The sequence below is a fragment of the Giraffa tippelskirchi genome, chromosome 5 (assembly GCF_054371585.1).
Source record: "Giraffa tippelskirchi isolate mGirTip1 chromosome 5, T2T-mGirTip1v1.2.pri, whole genome shotgun sequence".
Taxonomy (NCBI): domain Eukaryota; kingdom Metazoa; phylum Chordata; class Mammalia; order Artiodactyla; family Giraffidae; genus Giraffa; species Giraffa tippelskirchi.
The window spans coordinates 79,893,077-79,913,658 of NC_137279.1; the positions used below are offsets into that span (position 1 = coordinate 79,893,077).

At 34.8% G+C, this 20,582-nt stretch overlaps 1 protein-coding gene across 22 annotated transcripts in view; it reads right to left on the bottom strand.

Moving 5' to 3' along the window:
- DCAF6 (DDB1 and CUL4 associated factor 6) overlaps positions 1–20,582 on the bottom strand; it is a 174,509-nt gene that overhangs the window by 24,461 nt on the left and 129,466 nt on the right. For 13 of the 22 annotated variants that reach the window (XM_081489207.1, XM_081489211.1, XM_081489209.1 and 10 more), the window contains 3 exons: positions 16,291–16,406; positions 15,014–15,097; positions 14,466–14,790 (listed from right to left, as the gene is read on the bottom strand). In XM_081489207.1, coding sequence (XP_081345333.1) covers positions 14,466–14,790; positions 15,014–15,097; positions 16,291–16,406 — 525 coding nt within the window. Of the gene's footprint in view, positions 1–9,447; positions 9,490–14,461; positions 14,791–15,013; positions 15,098–16,290; positions 16,407–20,582 lie in introns of all 22 variants that reach the window. The other 9 variants (XM_081489202.1, XM_081489203.1, XM_081489200.1 and 6 more) reach the window with 2 other exon arrangements.

The window sequence follows — 20,582 nt, forward strand, 5'->3', positions numbered from 1 at the left end:
GCTCAGAGGTAAAGAATCCACCTGCAATGCAGGAGACCCGGGTTTGATTCCTGGGTTGGGAAGACACCCTGGAGGAGGGCATGGCAACCCACTACAGTATTCTTGCCTAGAGAATCCCCATGGACAGAGGAGCCTGGCAGGCTATAGTCCACGGGATTGCAAAGAATTGGACATGACTGAACAACTAAGCACAACACAAGCTTAAATTAGAAGGCTATACCAATCAAAGAGTCTATAAGCCTTATTTAAAAAAATACAAAATTGGCACATTTAGTAGTTAAAAAAAAACTTTGGCTAAACTAGAATCATTGGAAAAGACTCTGATGCTGGGAAAGATTGAAGGCAGGAGGAGAAGGGGATGACAGAAGATGAGATGGTTGGATGGCATCACCAATGTGATGGACATGAGTGTGAGTAGGTTCTGGGAGCTGGTGATGAACAGGGAAGCCTGGTGTGCTGGAGTCCATGGAGTCGCAAGGAGTCGGACATGACTAAGCGACTGAACTGAACTGAAGGCTAAACTGTAAAGTGACCTTCTTAAACAACACTAAAAACATAACGTGAGTTACTTTGCCTATTGTTTTCAACATGGCAAAAAACAAAACAAAAAGAACATCATTGTAAAACACACTTACACATAGCTAGAGTTGGGAACTCCCTGTCGGTTCGTGGTTAGGACTCCATGCTTCTATTGCAGGGGGCATGGGTTCAAACCCTTGTCAGGGAACTAAGATCCCCCAATCCCATGTGGCATGGCAAAAAAACAAAAGCAATATATATACAGCTAGAGTGGTACAAATTAATCAATACTATTATTAAAATAGCTGACAGAAGAACGCATTTTAGGATAGAAAAAATGACTTAAACAAAGATTAGGAAAGAATTTATTTATTCAATCTGGAATTCAATGACTTAAAGGGTAATTCAGTAGCCAAAAGAGGTTAATATAAAAGTATATGATACTAATGACAGACTATGAAGACATGAAGAGAATTACCCCAGGTGAGTTTTGAATTAATCTGTAGAAACACATTCTTTACTAAGCATGCGTGAAATACCAAAAGGAAGTCCAAGAGTCTCCTAGTCCAGATATTTAAAGAACTCAATACTCAAAATCTAGAATGTAAATTCTAGATTGTTGCCAAGAGAATGCACTGGTCATAGAAAACACCCTCTTCCAACAACACAAGAGAAGACTCTACATATGGACATCACCAGATGGTCAATACAGAAATCACACTGATTATATTCTTTACAGCTAAAGATGGAGAAGCTCTATATATAGTCAGCAAAAACAAGAACAGGAGCTGACTGTGGCTCAGATCATGAACTCCTTTAATGCCAAATTCAGACTTAAATTGAAGTAAGTAGGGAAAATTACTAGACCATTCAGTTATGACCTAAATCAAATCCTTTACGATTATACAGTGGAAGTGAGAAATAGATTCAAGGGATTAGATCTGATAGACAGAGTGCCTGAAAAACTATGGAAGAAGGTTCGTGAGACTGTACAGGTGGCAGTGATCAAGACCATCCCCAAGAAAAAGAAATGCAAAAAGGCAAAATGATTATCTGAGGAGGCCTTACAAATAGCTGAGAAAAGAAGAGAAACGAAAGGAAAAGGAGAAAAGGAAAGATATACCCATTTGAATGCAGAGTTCCAAAGAACAGCAAGGAGAGATAAGAAAGCCTTCCTCAGTGATCAATGCAAAGAAATACAGGAAAACAATAGAATGGAAAAGACTAGAGATCTCTTCAAGAAAATTAGAGATACCAAGGGAACATTTCATGCAAAGATGGGCTCAATAAAGGACAGAAATGGTATGGACCCAACAGAAGCAGAAGATATTAAGAGGGGATGGCAAGAATACACAGAAGAACTGTACAAAAAAGATCTTCACGACCCAGATAGTCACGATGGTGTGATCACTCACCTAGAGCCAGACATCCTGGAATGTGAAGTCAAGTGGGCCTTAGGAAGCATCACTACGAACAAAGCTAGTGGAGGTGATGGAATTCCAGTTGAGCTATTTCTAATCCTAAAAGATGATGCTGTGAAAGTGCTCCACTCAATATGCCAGCAAATCTGGAAAATTTACCAGTAGCCACTGGACTGGAAAATGTCAGTTTTCATTCTAATCCCAAAGAATGTTTAAACTACCACACAATTGCACTGATCTCACACGCTAGCAAAGTAATGCTCAAAATTCTCCAAGCCAGGCTTCAACAGTACATGAACCATGAACTTTCAGATGTTCAAGCTGGATTTAAAAAAAGCAGAGGAACCAAGAGATCAAATTGCCAACATCCATTGGATCATAAAAAAGCAACATACAGTTCCAGAATAACATCTATTTCTGCTTTATTGACTACGCCAAAGCATTTGTCTGTGTAGATCACAACAAACTGTGGAAAATTCTTAGAGATGGGAATACCAGATTACCTGACCTGCCTCCTGAGAAATCTGTATGCAGGTCAGGAAGCAACAGGTAGAACTGGACATGGAACAACAGACTGGTTCCAAATCGGGAAAGGAGTACGTCAAGGCTGTATAGTCATTCTGCTTATTTAACTTATACGCAGACTACATCATGTGAAATGCCAGGCTGGATGAAGCACAAGCTGGAATCAAGATTGCCGGGAGAAATATCAATAACCTCAGATACACAGATGACACCATCATTATGGCAGTAAGAGAAGAAGAACTAAAACGCCTCATGATTAAAGTGAAAGAGGAGAGTGAAAAAGCTGACTTAAAACTCAACATTCAGAAAATGAAGATCATGGCATCCAGTCCCATCACTTCATGGCAACAGATGGGGAAACAATGGAAACAGTGACAGACTTTATTTTTTGGGGCTCCAAAATCACTGCAGATGGTGACTGCAGCCATGAAATTAATACACTTGCTCCTTGGAAGAAAAGCTATGACCAACCTAGACAGCACATTAAAAAGCAGAGACGTTACTTTGCCAACAAAGGTCTGTCTAGTCAAAGCTATGGTTTTTCCAGTAGTCATGTGTGGATGTGAGAGCTGGACTTATAAAGAAACTTGAGCACTGAAGAATTGATGCTTTTGAACTGTGGTGTTGGAGAAGACTCTTGAGAGTCCCTTGGACTGCAAGGAGATGAAACCAGTGAATCCTAAAGGAAATCAATCCTGAATATTCACTGGAAGGCCTGATGCTGAAGCTGAAACTCCAATACTTTCACCACCTTAGGTGAAGAACTGACTCATTGGAAAAGACCCTGATGCTCGGAAAGACTGAAGGCAGGAGGAGAAAGGGATGACAGAGAATGAGATGGGTGGATTGCATCACTGACTCGATGGACATGAGTTTAAGTTCTAGGAGTTGGTGATGGACAGGTAAGCCTGGCATGCTGCCGTCCATGGAGTTGGCAAAGAGTCGGACACAACCGAGCAACTGAACTGTAGACTGCAGAATGTAAATTGAAATGATCTGAAAAGCATTTTCCAAGTTGTGGGTTTTTTGGAGGCTTTCCATATAACAGGTTTGTGTTCAAATAAATGTATAAAACAATGAATTAGGAAGAGTTCAAGCTGGTTTTAGAAAAGGCAGAGGAACCAGAGATCAAATTGCCAACATCCGATGGATCATCAAAAAAGCAAGAGCGTTTCAGAAAAACATGTACTTCTGCTTTACTGACTATGCCAAAGCCTTTGACTGTGTGGATCACAATAAACTGTGGAAAATTCTGAAAGAGATGGGAATACTAGACCATCTGACCTGTCTCTTGAGAAACCTGTATGCAGGTCAGGAAGCAACAGTTAGAACTGGACAGGGAACAACAGACTGGTTCCAAATAGGAAAAGGAGTACATCAAGGCTGTATATTGTCACCCTGCTTATTTAACTTATATGCAGAGTACATCATGAGAAACGCTGGGCTGGAAGAAACACAGGCTAGAATCAAGATTGCTGGGAGAAATATCAATAACCTCAGATATGCAGATGACACCACCCTTATGGCAGAAAGCGAAGAAGAACTAAAGAGCCTCTTGATGAAAGTGAAAAAGGAGAGGAAAAAAGTTGGCTTAAAGCTCAACGTTCAGAAAACTAAGATCATGATATCTGGTCCCATCACTTCATTGGAAATAGATGGGGAAACAGTGGAAACAGTGTCAGACTTTATTTTTGGGGGCTCCAAAATCACTGCTGATGGTGATTGCAGCCATGAAATTAAAAGACGCTTACTCCTTGGAAGGAAGGTTATGACCAACCTAGACAGCATGTTTAAAAGCAGAGACATTACTTTGCGAACAAAGGTCCATCTAGTCAAGGCTATGGTTTTTCCAGTGGTTATGTATGGATGTGAGAGTTGGACGGTGAAGAAAGCTGAGCGCCGAAGAATTGATGCTTTTGAGCTGTGGTGTTGGAGAAGACTCTTGAGAGTCCCTTGGACTGCAAGAAGATCCAACTCATCCATCCTAAAGGATATCACTCCTGGGTGTTCATTGGAAGGACTGATGTTGAAGCTGAAACTCCAACACTTTGGCCACCTCATGCGAAGAGTTGACTCATTGGAAAAGACCCTAATGCTGGGAAGGGTTGGGGACAGGAGGAGAAGGGGATGACAGAGGATGAGATGGTTGGATGGCATCACCGACTTGATTGACATGGGCTTGGGTAAACTCCGGGAGTTCGTGATGGACAGGGAGGCCTGGCGTGCTGCGATTCATGGGGTCGCAAAGAGTCGGACACGACTGAGCGACTGAACTGAACTGAAAAAGGTTTTCTGTTGCAGGTTTTCTTACAGGCTTTATTATACTAATGTGGTTTCTAAGTTTCAGAGAGAGGTATAGACAATATAGGATTTTCCAAACTTTGTGACGTCACTGTAGAGTATAAGGACACTTAAGGCAACAGTAACCTCCATCTTCCTAATTTTATAACTAAATTCTTCCATCTTAAAATAAATTGAGTATGCATTTACTTACAAAACTTGAGACTGAGTTTCCCATTCAAAGATCAAAATATTAGGTTTTTATAAACATACGGATAGTATTCTCAACCCCTATCTCCTACCTTGTCCTCTGCAACAGGAGAGTTTATGTAATAAATGCTACATTTCTATGTCTCTATTTTCAGAACAGCTATAAAGCTTTGCTATGAGATCCACAGTTGCTATGGTATGTGCCAAGGAAACACTCCCAGGCAAATGATATTATAACCAAAAAAATAAGTTAAATTTCACTTATTTATGCCTCACTAAATGCTCACTTTAAATACCAGTATATGAAGTCTACTATATACACACTTTTCTTATATTTACTTAGTGGTTTATAGAGAGAAAACCTCACTGGCTTGAACCTCCAAATTTAGAGTCTTGGATTTTTCAGAGATAAGCTCAAATTTACCTTTACATTATCAATTAAAAAAAAATGTTTGATGGCCATATGAATCTATGAATAAAAATTTAGAAAAGATGCTATTTGTGTTTTTTAAAAATGATACTTTTAAGTGCTTTAAAGCCCTCCTTTATAGGTTGTCTATTGTTACCAATAAGAATAAGAGACATGGATCAGTTGCTAGAGAGTATCTTGTTGTTTCTACTCCTCCGGTGTCTGTGGTATGTGTTTGGAGAGGAGTGGGAGGAGGGGAGAGTTTCAATTCTTTGCCTCAAAGTGCATTAGTAAATAAAAACGATAGCAGGCCCAATGCTGCTATCTTTAGAAAGGTCTGTTTCCAAGGCTGGCCCTTGGCTGGTGCCTGGGAACTTGACTTTATAATGTTTCCTCCACTGTTCTGCCTGCCTTGGACAATGAACCCTGAAGTACCTGGTTGCCAAGATGGTCTGTACAATATAATGTGATTTATGGTGAACATCTACTTTCCTTCAGGGCCTGCAGCTCAGGTGGTTGTGGTTTGGTGCAGAGGGTGCCTATATGACTTGCCTCCAATAAAACTGGTGGATTTTGAGTCTTAAGCAGACTTCTCTGGGCAGAAACATTACACTAGTGTCAAATGCCTTTTATGCTGGAAGAAGGAGCACGTTGTATGGACCATGCTGGGTGGGAGAACATTGGAAGCTTCTGTCTGGATTCTTCTAGATTCTGTCGGATGTGTTTTTCCCTCTTCATAATAAACTATAGCCATGATTAAAAGTGACCCTCAGTTCTTTCTAGAAAGTAATCAAATGTGTGGGAACACTGTTAGACCCCTAAAAAAGTAATTCATAGATTTTCATTTATTTCAAATTTTAGGAAGCAGAGGAAGAAAACAGTAAGCCAGATCATCTAAGGAAATAGGAATAACAGTAAGCCAGATCATCTAAGGAAATAGGAATAAAAATCCAGTAGCTAGAATTTTAGATAAAAAGATAATCTTCTTTGCCAACTTTTATTTATGTATGCATGTATGTATTATGCTGGCCTTAAAAGGAACTTACATCTTACACAGGGAAACATACACATACACATATGCAATAAAGTGTTATAGGTAGCATAATATATATAAAGGCATACAGAAGAAATGTTCAGTCCTACTTGGAATGATGCAAGGTATAGGCTAAGAAAAGTTTCAAAAAGAGCAGCTTAAGATGCATGTTGAAAGATGAAATGGCTATAATGATGATGATGGTAATAGGAGGTCATTTCAGTTAGAAGAGCACAGAGTAAGTAAAGATATGAAGACATCATGTGCATTCGGAGACACTCTGAACATGGCCAATGTAGGGAGTATAAGCAATTCTTGGCAACAGTCATAACACAGAGTACCCTCCACTTCAACATTTTAGCTTTTCTATAACTCATTTAGAGTGACATGGTACTTTTAAGGTGCAATCTTCCCTGTAAAATCAGATTGAATACTTAGGATTCAAGGTATAAATCAGAAAACCAAACAGGCCTGAAACAAATCCCATTCTACTATTATATAATTAGAAAGTAGTAATGACCAATAGAATAATTTGCAAAATGTTACATTCATATATATTTTATGTTAAAACAACCTGAAAACACTAATACAAAAGTAAAAATAATTTTGAGATGTTTATATGAGGCTCCTCATGAGAAAAGGACTTAACCAAGGATTTCTATATACTTAAAATATTTTTGGCTTATTCCATCAATTCTGTATTACCCACCAGGAACTCTAATTTTACATTTCTGATGGTTGCTATATATTATGTTTTATGTTTTTGAAACATATGATAAATAACATACATGTGCCACTAGAATTATTAGGTTAGTGCAAAAGTAATTGTGGTTTTACACTACTGAACTTTGCCATTTGATATTGGAATATATTCTTATATAGGGTTATGTTACACGTCATTTTAATGAAAACCTCTCACTTTATGTTTTTTGCTAATAACTTACTACTTGCTGTTGATTTTATATTTATTTTAGACTAGAGAAATGATGTTAAGACAAAAAGCAAATTTGAATGATTTTTTTAATTCGCGTTCAAAATCTGTCATATATCAGAGGAGATAACCTGCCATATCAACAACACGTTTGGCCCAGGAACTGCTGACCAGAGTACAAAGCAGCGGTGGTTCAAGAAGTCTGCAAAGGAGATGAGAGCCAAAGATGAGGAATGCAGTGACCAGCCATCGAAAGCTGACAATGACTAATTGAGAGCAATCATCAAAGTCAATCCTCTCAAAAACTACATGAGGAGCTGCTGAAGAACTCAATGTTAACCATTCTAGACTCATTAGGCATTTGAAGCAAACTGGAAAGGTGAAAAGGCTTGGTAAGTGGCTGCCTCAAGAGCTGACTGAAAATTTTTTAAAAATCGTCCTTTTAAAGTGCTGTCTTCTCTTATTCTATGCAACAATGACAAACCATTTCTTGATCAGACTGTGACATGTGATGAAAAGTGGACTTTAAACAACAACCTGCGACAACCAGCTCAGTGGCTGGACAAAGAAGCAGCTCAAAGCACTTCCCAAATCCAAACTTGCACCAAAAAAAAGGTCTCGGTCACTGTTTGGTGGTCTACTGCTGGTATGATCCACTACACTTTTCTGAATCCCTGCAAAATCATTATACCTGAGAAGTATGCTCAGCAAATCAATGAGATGCACTGAAAACTGCAATGCCTGCAGCCGGCACTGGTCAACAGAATGAGCCCAATTCTCCACAACAACGCCTGACTGCATGCACAACCAATTCAAAAGTTGAATAAATTGGGCTACAAAGTTTTGCCTCATCTGCCATATTCACCTGACCTCTCACCAAACAACTATCAACTTCAAGCATCTCAACAACTTTTTGTAGGCAACATGCTTCCACAACCAGCAGGAGGTAGAAAATGCTTTACAAGAGTTTGTCGAATTCCAAAGCACAATTTTTATGCTACAAGAACAAACTTAGTTCTCATTGGCAAAAATGTGTTTGGTGTAATGGTTCCCATTTTGATTAATAAAGATGTGTTTGAGCTTAGTTATAATGATTAAAATTCTCAGTTCGAAACTACAATTACTTTTGTACCAATCTAATAAGTGCTGCAATTCATGGGGTCGCAAAGAGTAGGACACGACTGAGACACTGAACTGAACTGAATAAGTACAAAGTTGATTTTGTCAGTAAATCAGGTTTTGGGTAAATGAATAATGGAACTGAAACTTTAACTTACATTTTAAAATGTATCCCCCTGTTAGTCTTCAAACTACAGAAGTCTCTGAGGGCTAGGTATCACTTGATGTGTGATACTAAGTTACTAAGCTATTCATGAGAAAGTACCTTTCTTAAAAAAAAAAAATCAGAATTTTAAACGTATGAAGAGACTTAGATTCAAGTCCATTTTTCTGTTACTGATCTCAAGCAAAAAGCTGCTAAATGCTATCGCAACTGAGTTTTTAAAAAAACACAAATTGCATTCTTCAACAAATTAGCTAATATTAGCTACTTGCTTTGAATATTTTGTTGAAGAATGAAATCTAGTAATTTAGTATCACACATCGGTATTAGCTAATATTTAAAGTATATCATTTTAGATTATGGCTTCCTTGGTGGCTCAGCAGTAAAGAATCCGCCTGCAATCAATGCAGGAAACATGGGTTCATCCCTGGGTTGGGAAGATCCCTTGGAGAAGGAAATGGCAACCCATTTCAGTATTCTTGCCTGGGAAATACCATGGACAGAGGGGCCTGGCAGTCAGTCCATGGGATCACGAAAGATCAGGACACAACTGAGCCACTAAACAACAATTTCAGATTACAGTTACTTTATTATATGACATACTTGAAGTGAACATCAATTATATCTGCACACAAGAAATTTCTTTTCATTCTATTCCCATGCAGTGCATGCAGCTAAATATAGTTTCTGAAAAGCAACCCAATTTATAATGCTTAGCACTTAGAGTTAAGTTCAAAGAAGTATTAACTGTTAATAGGAAAAGTGGTTAGCTGTGGAAAAAAGAAGACCTAGCATATTCATCATAAAGTAAAATAATGAAGGAACATACTGAATTACCTCATTATTCTATCACCTATTGTTGTTCCTCTGATATTAAATCTAGTGAAGGGAACACAATAACTAAAGTCACTTACAAAGACTTCACTTCAAAGAACCAAATATTTAAAGCATGAAGGCCACCACTTTTATCATTAATCATATAAATCTAAAATACTTTTGTTACCCTTTGTGACTCAGGGTATTATGTGAGAATATGTCATTCAACTAAATGTTTACGAGGAAATTAAGGACACAAATAGCTCACTGAAGATAGAGTAGAAGGAAAACATTGCACTTAATCCCTTTTATCTTATAAAAAGATTAGAACCTAATCTTGTTACAGAGTACAGGGAACTTGCACAGAGTCATATCATCAATACCATCCACCGGAACACCTACACTAGCTCCCCAGGGCTGAGCTGCTCTTCAGGAACTAAATAATTAAGCCCTGAGCTGATTCATTTGTCCTAACCATAAGACCGGATAACAAGCAAGTAAAGAATAACAGAGCTCTTAACTCCCTAGGAGTTCAGTTCTTTCTCTATGATTATTTTTTTCTCTGCAATTTTAATAAAAAATAAACTTGAATTACTAGAAATACTGAAAAAGTGATTATAATGATGATTCAACAGATGACAGCAAATTTACAGTATGCAAAGAATTTTGGCTTTAAAAATGAAAGCCATGTTCCATAGTCCAGGATGGGTAAATAGAATTGAATTTCTATGCAAATAAGAAACATACTTTTAAAAAGTGGTATCTTTAATCTTCACAGAAAAAATTTTTACAGCATCTTAACTGAGTCTATAAAAAGTATTCAAGACTATTTGAGAACTTCTTCAGAAAGCTTACTTAGATGCTTGTCTCTTTTTAGAGAGTAAAAACCTCTTGGGTTTGTCAAGAGGATGAACTGTCAGGCCATCCTATCATTTACTAGAAGTTGAATTTGGTGTGCTGAAAACAGTTTACATGAGGACCATCTAAACAATAAACCTCTAAACAAAAAACCACTTTTCTTTCATTCCAAGGGCACCTGTTTATGTCTCTAAATCCAATACATAAAATCCTTAAGAGATGTACATACTACTTTTATTTATTTTTTTAAACCATATTAGAAAGTAGATATGTTTGATTACTTCTTTCTTCAATTTAGTTTCCATTTAATGTTCTGTGTTCCTGCTATAAACAAAGTTAAAGGAGATCTAACATGATGATTCACAGATTTGTTTTGAACTTTGGTAATCTGTCAACAGAGGAATGTTACCATATACTATAGCTTGGTTTATCTCTATAAGACTAATCTGCTATAAAGCAGGGATCAGCAAACTACGGCTCTTGGGCCAAATCTGACCAGCTGCCTATTTTTGTAATGAACCACTAGAGACCAGTGGTTTTTATAAATGGTTACATCTTATATGGTTATGTAAGTGCTTACATAATAGCCTCCATTTTGCCTCCTGGCCAGGAAAGCCTAAAATATTTCCTCTTTGGCTATTTAGGAAAAAGTCTGCTGACCTCTGCTATAGAGAGTCCCAGTTATATTTAGACTGAGACTAGCTATATTTAATAAGAAGAGATTTTAAAATACCTATGTTAGTTGTTAAGGCTAACATTTTATTTTCTAAGACATTTCCTTCTCATGCTTGATCTCAGCTCAAAAGTGAAAACGTGGGTCATATTTATTTAACCAAATTACAAGAATGCAAATCTTTATTAAAAAAAATTGTAACTTTGTATTGCAAAGAGAACTGTTTTGATATTTTCATTAAATGTGTCAAAAATGGCTTAGCTACAAACTTTTTAGGTTTCATTTAAAAATTAAATGTGTGGCAAAAAATTCATGAGATCCACTATGTAATTCTTCATCAAATTAAAGTACAAATCTAAGTATATACTCTGTAACCATTTTTAATTTGGGGACCATCTCTCTGGCCTAACGAAACTAATCTTGACTGAGTTTCTCAAATGGCAGCAAGAGGGGACATACATCCTTTTAGTTCAGCATTTCATCCAAGTGAGATGTTTACTTAGACTCTAAGAACCAAATGGTATGATTTTTACGGCAGAGCTTTGGAATTCTTTATTCTTTTGGAAATAGAAATTCTCAACAACAAAAATCATATGCTTATTCTTAAGCTGGTGAATGATTCTTTTCATGTTCTTAAGAAGTAAAATTTCTTAAACTTTCTATTTTTAGAACAAAAAAGTCAACATACTCATTCCTCCAAATTTTGGAAGTAAGATAAATGGCCAGGGATGAAGAGCCCTTAGAAAGGTACAGAAATAAAAAGTATACTTTATATAGGTAGTTCAAAATTTAATCAATTTGGTACTCAAGAAGTTAGGAATTATCAAAATTATTTACAGAAAAGTCAGAGGAAGATCTTACACCATTTGCAAATTTTTTTGGTAAACAGCTAGGAAAGAATAATGCAAATTTCAAAGGAAAACTGATGTAATTATGAAACAGCCACTCTAATCACCTCAGCATTATCTCAGTATGTACAACTTTGTGTATGTACATGCACACACCAATATATATAATATTGTATCTAATTTCATATATTTATTAAAACCGTTTTCTATTTATAAATGGCTTGCATACTTGTCCTCTTCAATAAATTAATTTTCTCAAAAGGAAGAATTTTATTATCTTTCTATTACTCTTTAGTAAGTTTACTGCTATATCCTATAGACTAATATATAATAACTAAATATAATATAGGACAAAAAAGGCTAAATACCTAAACTGACTATACAGAATATTAAACAATAGTTTAAAAAAAAAAAAAGCAGGGAAGCAAATACAGACCAAGAGGTGGTTTCAAATCTGGATCTAACCATGAGAGAACAAATTCAAGAGTACATGCATGAAATGGGGTCACTTTCAGGCTGTTGAACCTGATCATCTCTCCTTTAAAAGATTCTGCTAGTCTAGTTCAGCAAATGGGTTTCTTGGGTCAATGAAGCTATCAGGTGTCAATTCTGTGGCATGTCTAAACCTCAGGAGAATCCCAAAAATATATAAATCATGTAAGTATTATGAAACTGGTAAGTAAATGATAATGCTCAATAGAAAGATAATACAGTTTCTAGTAAGATATCCAAAATAAGGACAATATGCTGTAAGATGTTCTGCATTCTCTAGAACCCATTCTCCCCACAAATTCTCCTTTCTCATTCATGTTATACTACTGTGTTAAAAAACAAATTTCCTTAGATCTAGAATATACAAAATCTCTGCTTAGCACCTCAGTTTCCTCATCTATAATGCAGGCCAGGTAAAAGTGTTACATAATTAGCCTGAATACGAGATGTTAAATAATTATTATTTTTTGCAAGTGTCAAATATTTACCAAAAATATATAATTCTTAAACAAACAGACCTGGTAAGTGACATGGTACATTTTACTAGAAGTGGATACTTAAATTTCATTTTCAATTATGATCTTAGTATCATTTAAGCTATGTAAGTATAGATAAAAAATGAAGGACATATGTTTGCTTATATAATTTGAAAGCCAAAAATGTACAAGCATAAAATAGTCATAGTCTCTGGCTCTCCATCCTAGGTTTTAGAAACCACCAGTTTGATTTTCAAATTGTGCCGTGCTTGCCAACCTTATTTGCATACATCAAGTGGTAATAATACTCTATGGGACTCCCTCTGAGTATGGAAAGAAATGAAACTAAGTTTTACTTGTCTAAAATATATACTAAGAATTTGAAGACTAATGTGTGTCAGGTGAAGACAAAATGTTTGTTTAAAAGTCACTGCAAAGTAAACACTTTGACCAAATATGACTAAAGGCAGATACCTATCCATCTTTTCATAGTTAAGAAAAGGCAGCTAAACTGAACTTAAAGTTACTATATTCAGGAATTTTGCTGTCCTCTCTAGAGCCATTCTTATTGTAATTGCTTTTTAAAGTCTCAGTAGCTACATGGAATGTTTTGGTTGTTTAATACACCTATCATTTAGTGCTTTCAAAGTTAGACAAGTCCTTTGACTGATTTTTTTCTAAATTCTGACAATTCTAAACAATTATAATCTCATTTTATAGATAAGGAAACCAAACCTTTAAGAGATACTAAGTAATTTGAATGAGGAAACAGCTAATAAATGATAAAACCAGACTTCAAGTCATTATGCTCTTGATCATTATATAACATTGCCATTCTTTAATGGTAAATTAATATTTTCATTGTATTTTTCACTTGACAGAAATGTCAGAACATTTTATAAATAGCAGTACATTGAGCATAAATACATGTGATACAATTCTTCATGCCTATGAAAGCTAAGATTTTAAAGGTAAAATTTGATTCTCTGGAATATGACAGAACTTACAATGAGATATGATGGTACTAATTACAGAAATAGTTTTAGGAAGGTATGGAATGCAATATACTTTAAAGATTTACTTTGCCTACTAAAAAATAAAACATATCCTTATGAATACATAAAATCAAAAACGGAAAAAGTTATGAACACATAAGCAATTTAATTCTTTACCGCAGTTAAAATATTTGTCACTTTTCATTTCTGAAGCTGAGTTACTTAGTAGAAGTCAGAGAAAAACACAATGTTCTCAAAAAGAGAACTTTATCAAACTACCTTAATCTAGGGTTAAGAGAAAAGCAGAAAAACTAAACGCTAAAAAAACCCCAAATTGATAAAGGCCAAGATCTCTATGAGGCCATCTGACAACTAAAGATAACCCTAACTCAGTAAATAACCTGTTGATCATTTTCAATATTCCTTCCTCTGTATCTGTAAACCGAAGACCAAGACTTTGTGCTGAAGATAAACAGCAATTCTTTGCATCTTCTTTATGTTCTTTTGCTCAAAGAATGTAATATGTAATATGTGAAATTACTTATATTTTACAAAATTCTATGAGTTTATATGACTGAGACATGCTTAGAGGAAGTAACTGTCAAAAATGGAGAAACTCTTTACATGACTTCAAACAAAGAAATAAAGCCTTGTGAATTATATTTTTATAGTTCATGTTAATTAAAACTTTACCAACCTATCACCAGGTCCTGCTCGATACCTTGCACCTGGGATCAGGACTGGGTCGTCGTCACTATCATCTGTGTCCTGGAGAGCAGAGTCCCTGGTCAATGTTTCCTCATGGGCTGAAGGCCCAATGGCTTCTGTTTGTGACTGAGGCTCAGGATTGCTGGTACTATGTCTGGAAGCACTTGTAGTGCTAGTTTGATCTGAAGTTCCTGGTTTGCCTTTTTCAGACAAAGTGGATTCTTCTGCAACCCCACAAGGGCTATCAAGATTGAAGTCATTCCTTTCTCCTGAGCCAGAATCCAATGGCTCAGAAGTAAACTTATCTGATTGTGCTGTCAGAAAATAAAGCAGTAACAATTGGTCATGTCAGCAACACTAATCATTTAATCTAACTTCAGACATTTTCTAATATAAATCTAATTACCCTATATGAAGAACAAAATTCCACAATACATCTATTTGGAAATGGTCTCTAACTCTGGAGAGACTAACACAGATTAAGGCTTCTTGTTTTCCTATAAGAAGGAATTATCTAAGGAGAACAAAATAACTCACCTGTATCTATATGGTTTTGAACTGTGCTTTCTGCAGATGTACCTTCCTGAAGTGTCACATCCTCTGATGATTCTTCAGGAGGTTCTGGGAATTAAACCAAATTATCATTAAATCCTAACTTTTTTTTTGGAAAAATAAACACCAATTTAATTAATATTCTAGATTTCCTGTACATAAGTAGTTCTTAACCCTTTTAAGGTTATAGAAACTTCTGACACTCAGATAAAAACTCAGCCAGAGTATAATGCAAATACTATGTTTGTACCCACAAAATTTTAAAATACTATCAGGAACAGATGTGGGTATTTGCTATTTATCAGTTCTGCCCACTGCCTCTTCCCAAAGTCTCTGCATGGACCTTCATGAACTCTATGTGAAGAATCCTGCTTGAGATTATCCCTCCCAACTGACATTCCTCAATTTTGCTTTTATTTTCCCTTAAATGTCAAAGAATATAAACTTAAAAACTGAGTATTTTTCTTCCTTTTGTCATATACTTGGTCTAATTTGAACTATCCCGAGCAAAGAGTAAAGTTAGCCCCACCATAAATTCTATTTGGCTACTACCGAAAATATTTATTTCTGGGATTTAATTCTAAAGACCTATGAAGGATCAGGTTTTTTTGTTCCTAATTGGACATCTGCTTGCTAGATAGTCATCTTATATGTATTTAATTCTTGTAAGCTCTGTTACACTGAAGTATGTATTCATTTAATGAAAAACAATTCATGAATTCATTTATCAAATATGTACTGAAAATCTACTGTGTTCTAAGGCTGTACTAACCCCTAAATTTCATGTGATGATCACATAAAAATATTCCAGGAAAGGGTTCTAAAAACATTCTCCAAATGGCTCTTCTTATATGAAACAGGATTCACTCATAACCTGTTTAGATTGTATTCTTTTTTCTTTCCCTCCGTAAACAACTTATATTCTTTGAAAAAATCAAGATTAGATACTCTGGATTTCACTGCTAGGTTTAAGAATGGTAAAGATAACTCAAACCAACGTTTGTATCTAATATATTGTCAGTATGATGACCATCTATCCTGGCCACTGTGCCCACAGAGGGGAACTATGCTTCCCTGTGATGCCTCATCTTCAATGCTTAAGGTCCCTATCTTTTGCATTTGCTATTGATAATTCATCACAGCAGCAAGTGGACTATTGAGGCAAAACTTAAACAAAACTGTAGCACTGATGTATCAGAAAAATAGGTAAACAAATATCCAACATCGGGTTTTGTCAGGACAAGAGCAAAATATCACCTTACTTGCTTCACTCTCTCCTTCTGGTAGCTGTACTGAGCTCTGTGGGACCAAGGATTCCTCTTGATCCTCAGATTTGCAGTGGCTCCCATTTCCTCTGGAACTTGAGGCAGTACTGCTCCTACAATCAAGACAAGCTATTTCACCAAGAAGTTAATAAATGTCAACTTTTAGGATAATTTTTGTAATTTACAACTAGAGAAGCTGATCAAAAAAATTCAGACTATACTATTTTACAACTAGAGAAGTTGATCCAAAAAATTCAGGATACAAATAAACCACAAGATTTATACTAGCAGTACTTGTGAAACATCACGTAAAAAAAAAATCAAGGTGATTATTCTAATCCACTTTTAATATTAAAAAGAGATTTAAAAATATAAATTCTTCACTGACGGATGCTCCTACAATCTGTTATTTTTACAAGTATTGAATTTTAACTTAATTACATAATCTCTCTTTTGTCCTCACTACAGATGTCTTACCATATTAAAATTCTTACTGATTTTACAAACTTTGATCATATACCCTTTTAGACTTTGTTGTTCTAGGTTACTTTTAAATTGATACTTGAAAAGAGGCCTGGAAGTTTCTTTGGTCTTTGAATTGCCCTTTGTAGATCACTGCCAGTTCTAGATTGCTGTTCAAATATGGCAAGTGATTGACACCATAGTTTTGTAGAAGGAGAGAATGATGTTTTCTATTTTAGTTTTAATACCTACCTGATGATGACCATAATTCTGTTAGAATTTTTGGCTGGAGCAGAATACCATACCAAGTTAAACAAATAATTTTCAATGAACATTCTGTGAAAAATCATGACATATGTGTAAGAAGGGGATGGAGTGGGAAAGAAAATAGAAGAAAATGTATAACAATCTTATTAAGGTTAAAATTAAATTCAGAAAAATGGAACAATTTCTTAAATTTAGTAAAGATGTGAACAAGAAAAAAACTGAACGGCTACAACTTAAAAAATGTTAATCACAGACAAATACCAGTGACTCAATAAACAATGCAAATTATCATGGAATGTTTGTCAAAATTTTACAAAAGCTATTTTTTGGCTAATCATGGAAGTCAATTTAATTTTTTTTTACATGGGATACATATATAATATATTTTTAAGAAAAATGCATATCTACATGGGTATATACACAGAAGAAAATATCAGAAAGAATATTTATCAGAAAAATATCAGAAAGATGACACTAATGTTAACTGTCATCTCAGTTGGATTATTGTAATTTTTTTTCAACTTTTCTTTAGATTCTTATTTCTTTTGCAATGAACATGTATTTCTCTTTAAACAAAAAGTAATGTATAGTAATTCTGATAAAGATAAGCCAAAGTGATACATAAATCTTTTTTTTCCCCCCCATTGAGAAAGCTATGATGCAGGCTTAAATAGAATGCTCAGTGTAGAACAGTTATGATAGAGCACTGATGTAGGAATACAAAGCCATTAGTGGAAAAGACAAGTAATCAAGTAAATACATTTAGCATGTGTGAATATGGTATCTTAAAATCATAGATAAATGACTAACTAGATCGTTCAAAAAAAGGTACTGGGAAAAGGAAAAGCCATGTGGAAAAATTGAGCTATAAGCCCTACATCATACTTTATGGTAAAATAAACTATAAAAAGATTAAACATATTTTTGATATAAAAGCACAGAACTATAAAAGGAAATCAAGAAGAAATCTTCCCCTATTCTGAGAAGGACAAGGAGCATTAATTAGCTCACAGGCTGAAACCATAAAGTGAAACTTAAAGACTTAAAAACTTTAAACTTAAAGACAAACAATAAACTGGGAAAAATATCTGCAACAAATGAAAGACAAATGATATTATCCTCACTTAATTCTATATAGCTCTTATAAGTCAGTAAGAAAAACATAAACACCACAGTAAAAAACTGGGCAAAGGATTTGAAAGGCAATTTATAAAGATGACAATTGTAGCTAACAATTATTTAAAGCTTATCATGTGCCAGTCAATGAGCTAAGTGCTATGTACTTTTTCTGCGTGGTCTCATTAAATCTTCCCAATAAACCCTGAGGTAGGTTGTATTAAATATTCCCATTTTCAGATGCAAAAAACTGGTATTTACAGAAGTCCAACAACTAGTCAGGTCCAGAGTCCCAACTCTTTGTCTGTGTGCTCTATTGCCTTCCTGTCATCAAAGAAACTAAAATAAAAGCAAGACACTATACTGGCATAGATGAAAAAGACTGCATTTTTAAAATCTTTTTTTACAATGAATACAGAATATTTTTATAACCAGAAAAAAAGGCTAACTACTTTTTGTGATAAAGAAATAAGAAACTAGTGAATAAGAGAATATAATTCATGGTTAGTTTTCAAAGAAGAAAAAGTACCATTCAAAAGAAGAGTGGGACTAAAGATGTTTGGTTAAAATATGCTCAGATGAGATTCTTTGTAAGAAATCAGTCCCTTCTGTACAGAAACATGAGAAAAGACTTAAGAATAAATATGGTAATCTTCTGTGGTCTTAAATTATGTACTAAGAAAAAGAGCCATGGATATCATGATTTTTAAAAGCTGAGGTCAAACAGTAGAGATCATAAAGAAATTCTATTGACCATGCCTTCAAATATGCATCTAGAATCCAATCTCTTCTTACTACCTCCACCGTTCTCATCCTGGTCCAAGATACCACCTCAGCCTAGCGTGCTGCAGTCCATGGGGTCGCAAAGAGCCGGACACAACTGAGCAACTGAACAACACCTCTCACTTTGCTTACTGCCAAAGCCTTTTAACTGGTCTTCCAGTTTCTACCGAAGGCCTATTCTCTACACAGCAACCAGAGATATCCCTTTTAAGACCCTTCTCACTTCCCTGGCTGACCTTATCTATTACTACTCTCTCCTTTGGTCACTCCACTCTAGCTACACTGTTTTTTTCTTTTTAAGATCTTTGAACATACTAAGACTACTGCTTCAGTGCCATTGTATTGGCTTTCTCTCTGCATAGAATGCTCTCCCCCCAGATATGCATAGCTCACTCCTCCTTACCCTTTAAACTGCCCAAACGTCATCTTCTCAATGATGCCTATCCTTTCCCAGGGTTTTCCAATCATCTTTACTTGGTCTATTTTCTTCCATAGCACTTAATACCATTTAATAGGCTTTTGCTATACAATTCATTTATTTATTATGTTTATTGTCTGCCTCCCATACCTACAGAGTAAGCTCAAATAGGGCAGTTATTTTTTTTGTCAATTTTTTTCATCAGTGTATTCCCAAAGTCTAGAGCAGTCTTTGAAACACAGAAGGTATTCAATAATAATATATGAAAATCCTATTTAATCAAAGATTTTAATACAAAAAAAACACACAGAAACACAAATGGAAACCTGTGAATTAGAATAAATATTATCATATATCAACATATAATTAACTACATATTAATAAACAATATATAACTATATTATATATCATTTATATACAACATATTATATATTATACTAACATAATATATAATAATGTACAATTTAATATATCAATTATCTAGAATAATTAATATATTGGTTATTAAAAGGTTAACATAACCACCATATTAATCACATATACTTATATTAATATATAATTAATTATATTAAGAAAGATATTGCCTATATATTAATTTATATAATAACAGTAATAAATTTAAATACAATATTTTGGATGCTGTCTCTCATGCAAAAGGCAATGAGACAGTGGCAAAGAATTTAGGAAGTTCACATAACTAATTTTTTAAATATCATATTTAACTAGATTATTGAGCAGTAAATATAATCAGAAATGCCATCAAAAAGAATCTATACAACCACTGAAGTTCAAACTCACTAGTAATAAATGAAATAAAAATTATTTAAAAATCAAATACATAAGTTACAAATAAATGAACATACTGATATTGAATACTGGCCTGGAGATAGCAAAACATGTACTTTCATATGCTGTTGGGAGAAATGTAATGACAGATGATCCTTTTGAAAATAATTTTTCAATATCTTTTAATCTACAGTTTTATTTCTGGAAAAAATACCCCAATCATCTTAAAAGCAGGAAAAAAGCTTGTAAACAAAGATATTCATAGTCTTATTTGGTAAAAATAAGTAACTTCACTGCCTAAAAGGAAACGGATAAGTAAAACTATGGTACATCCTTTTGATGGATTCTATTAGCTGACAAAATATTTATGAAAACTAAGTAGTAATATGGGAATATTTACTATAAAGGTAACTCAAATAAATGTAGCGGAGAATTAAATATATTCAGTATCATTAAA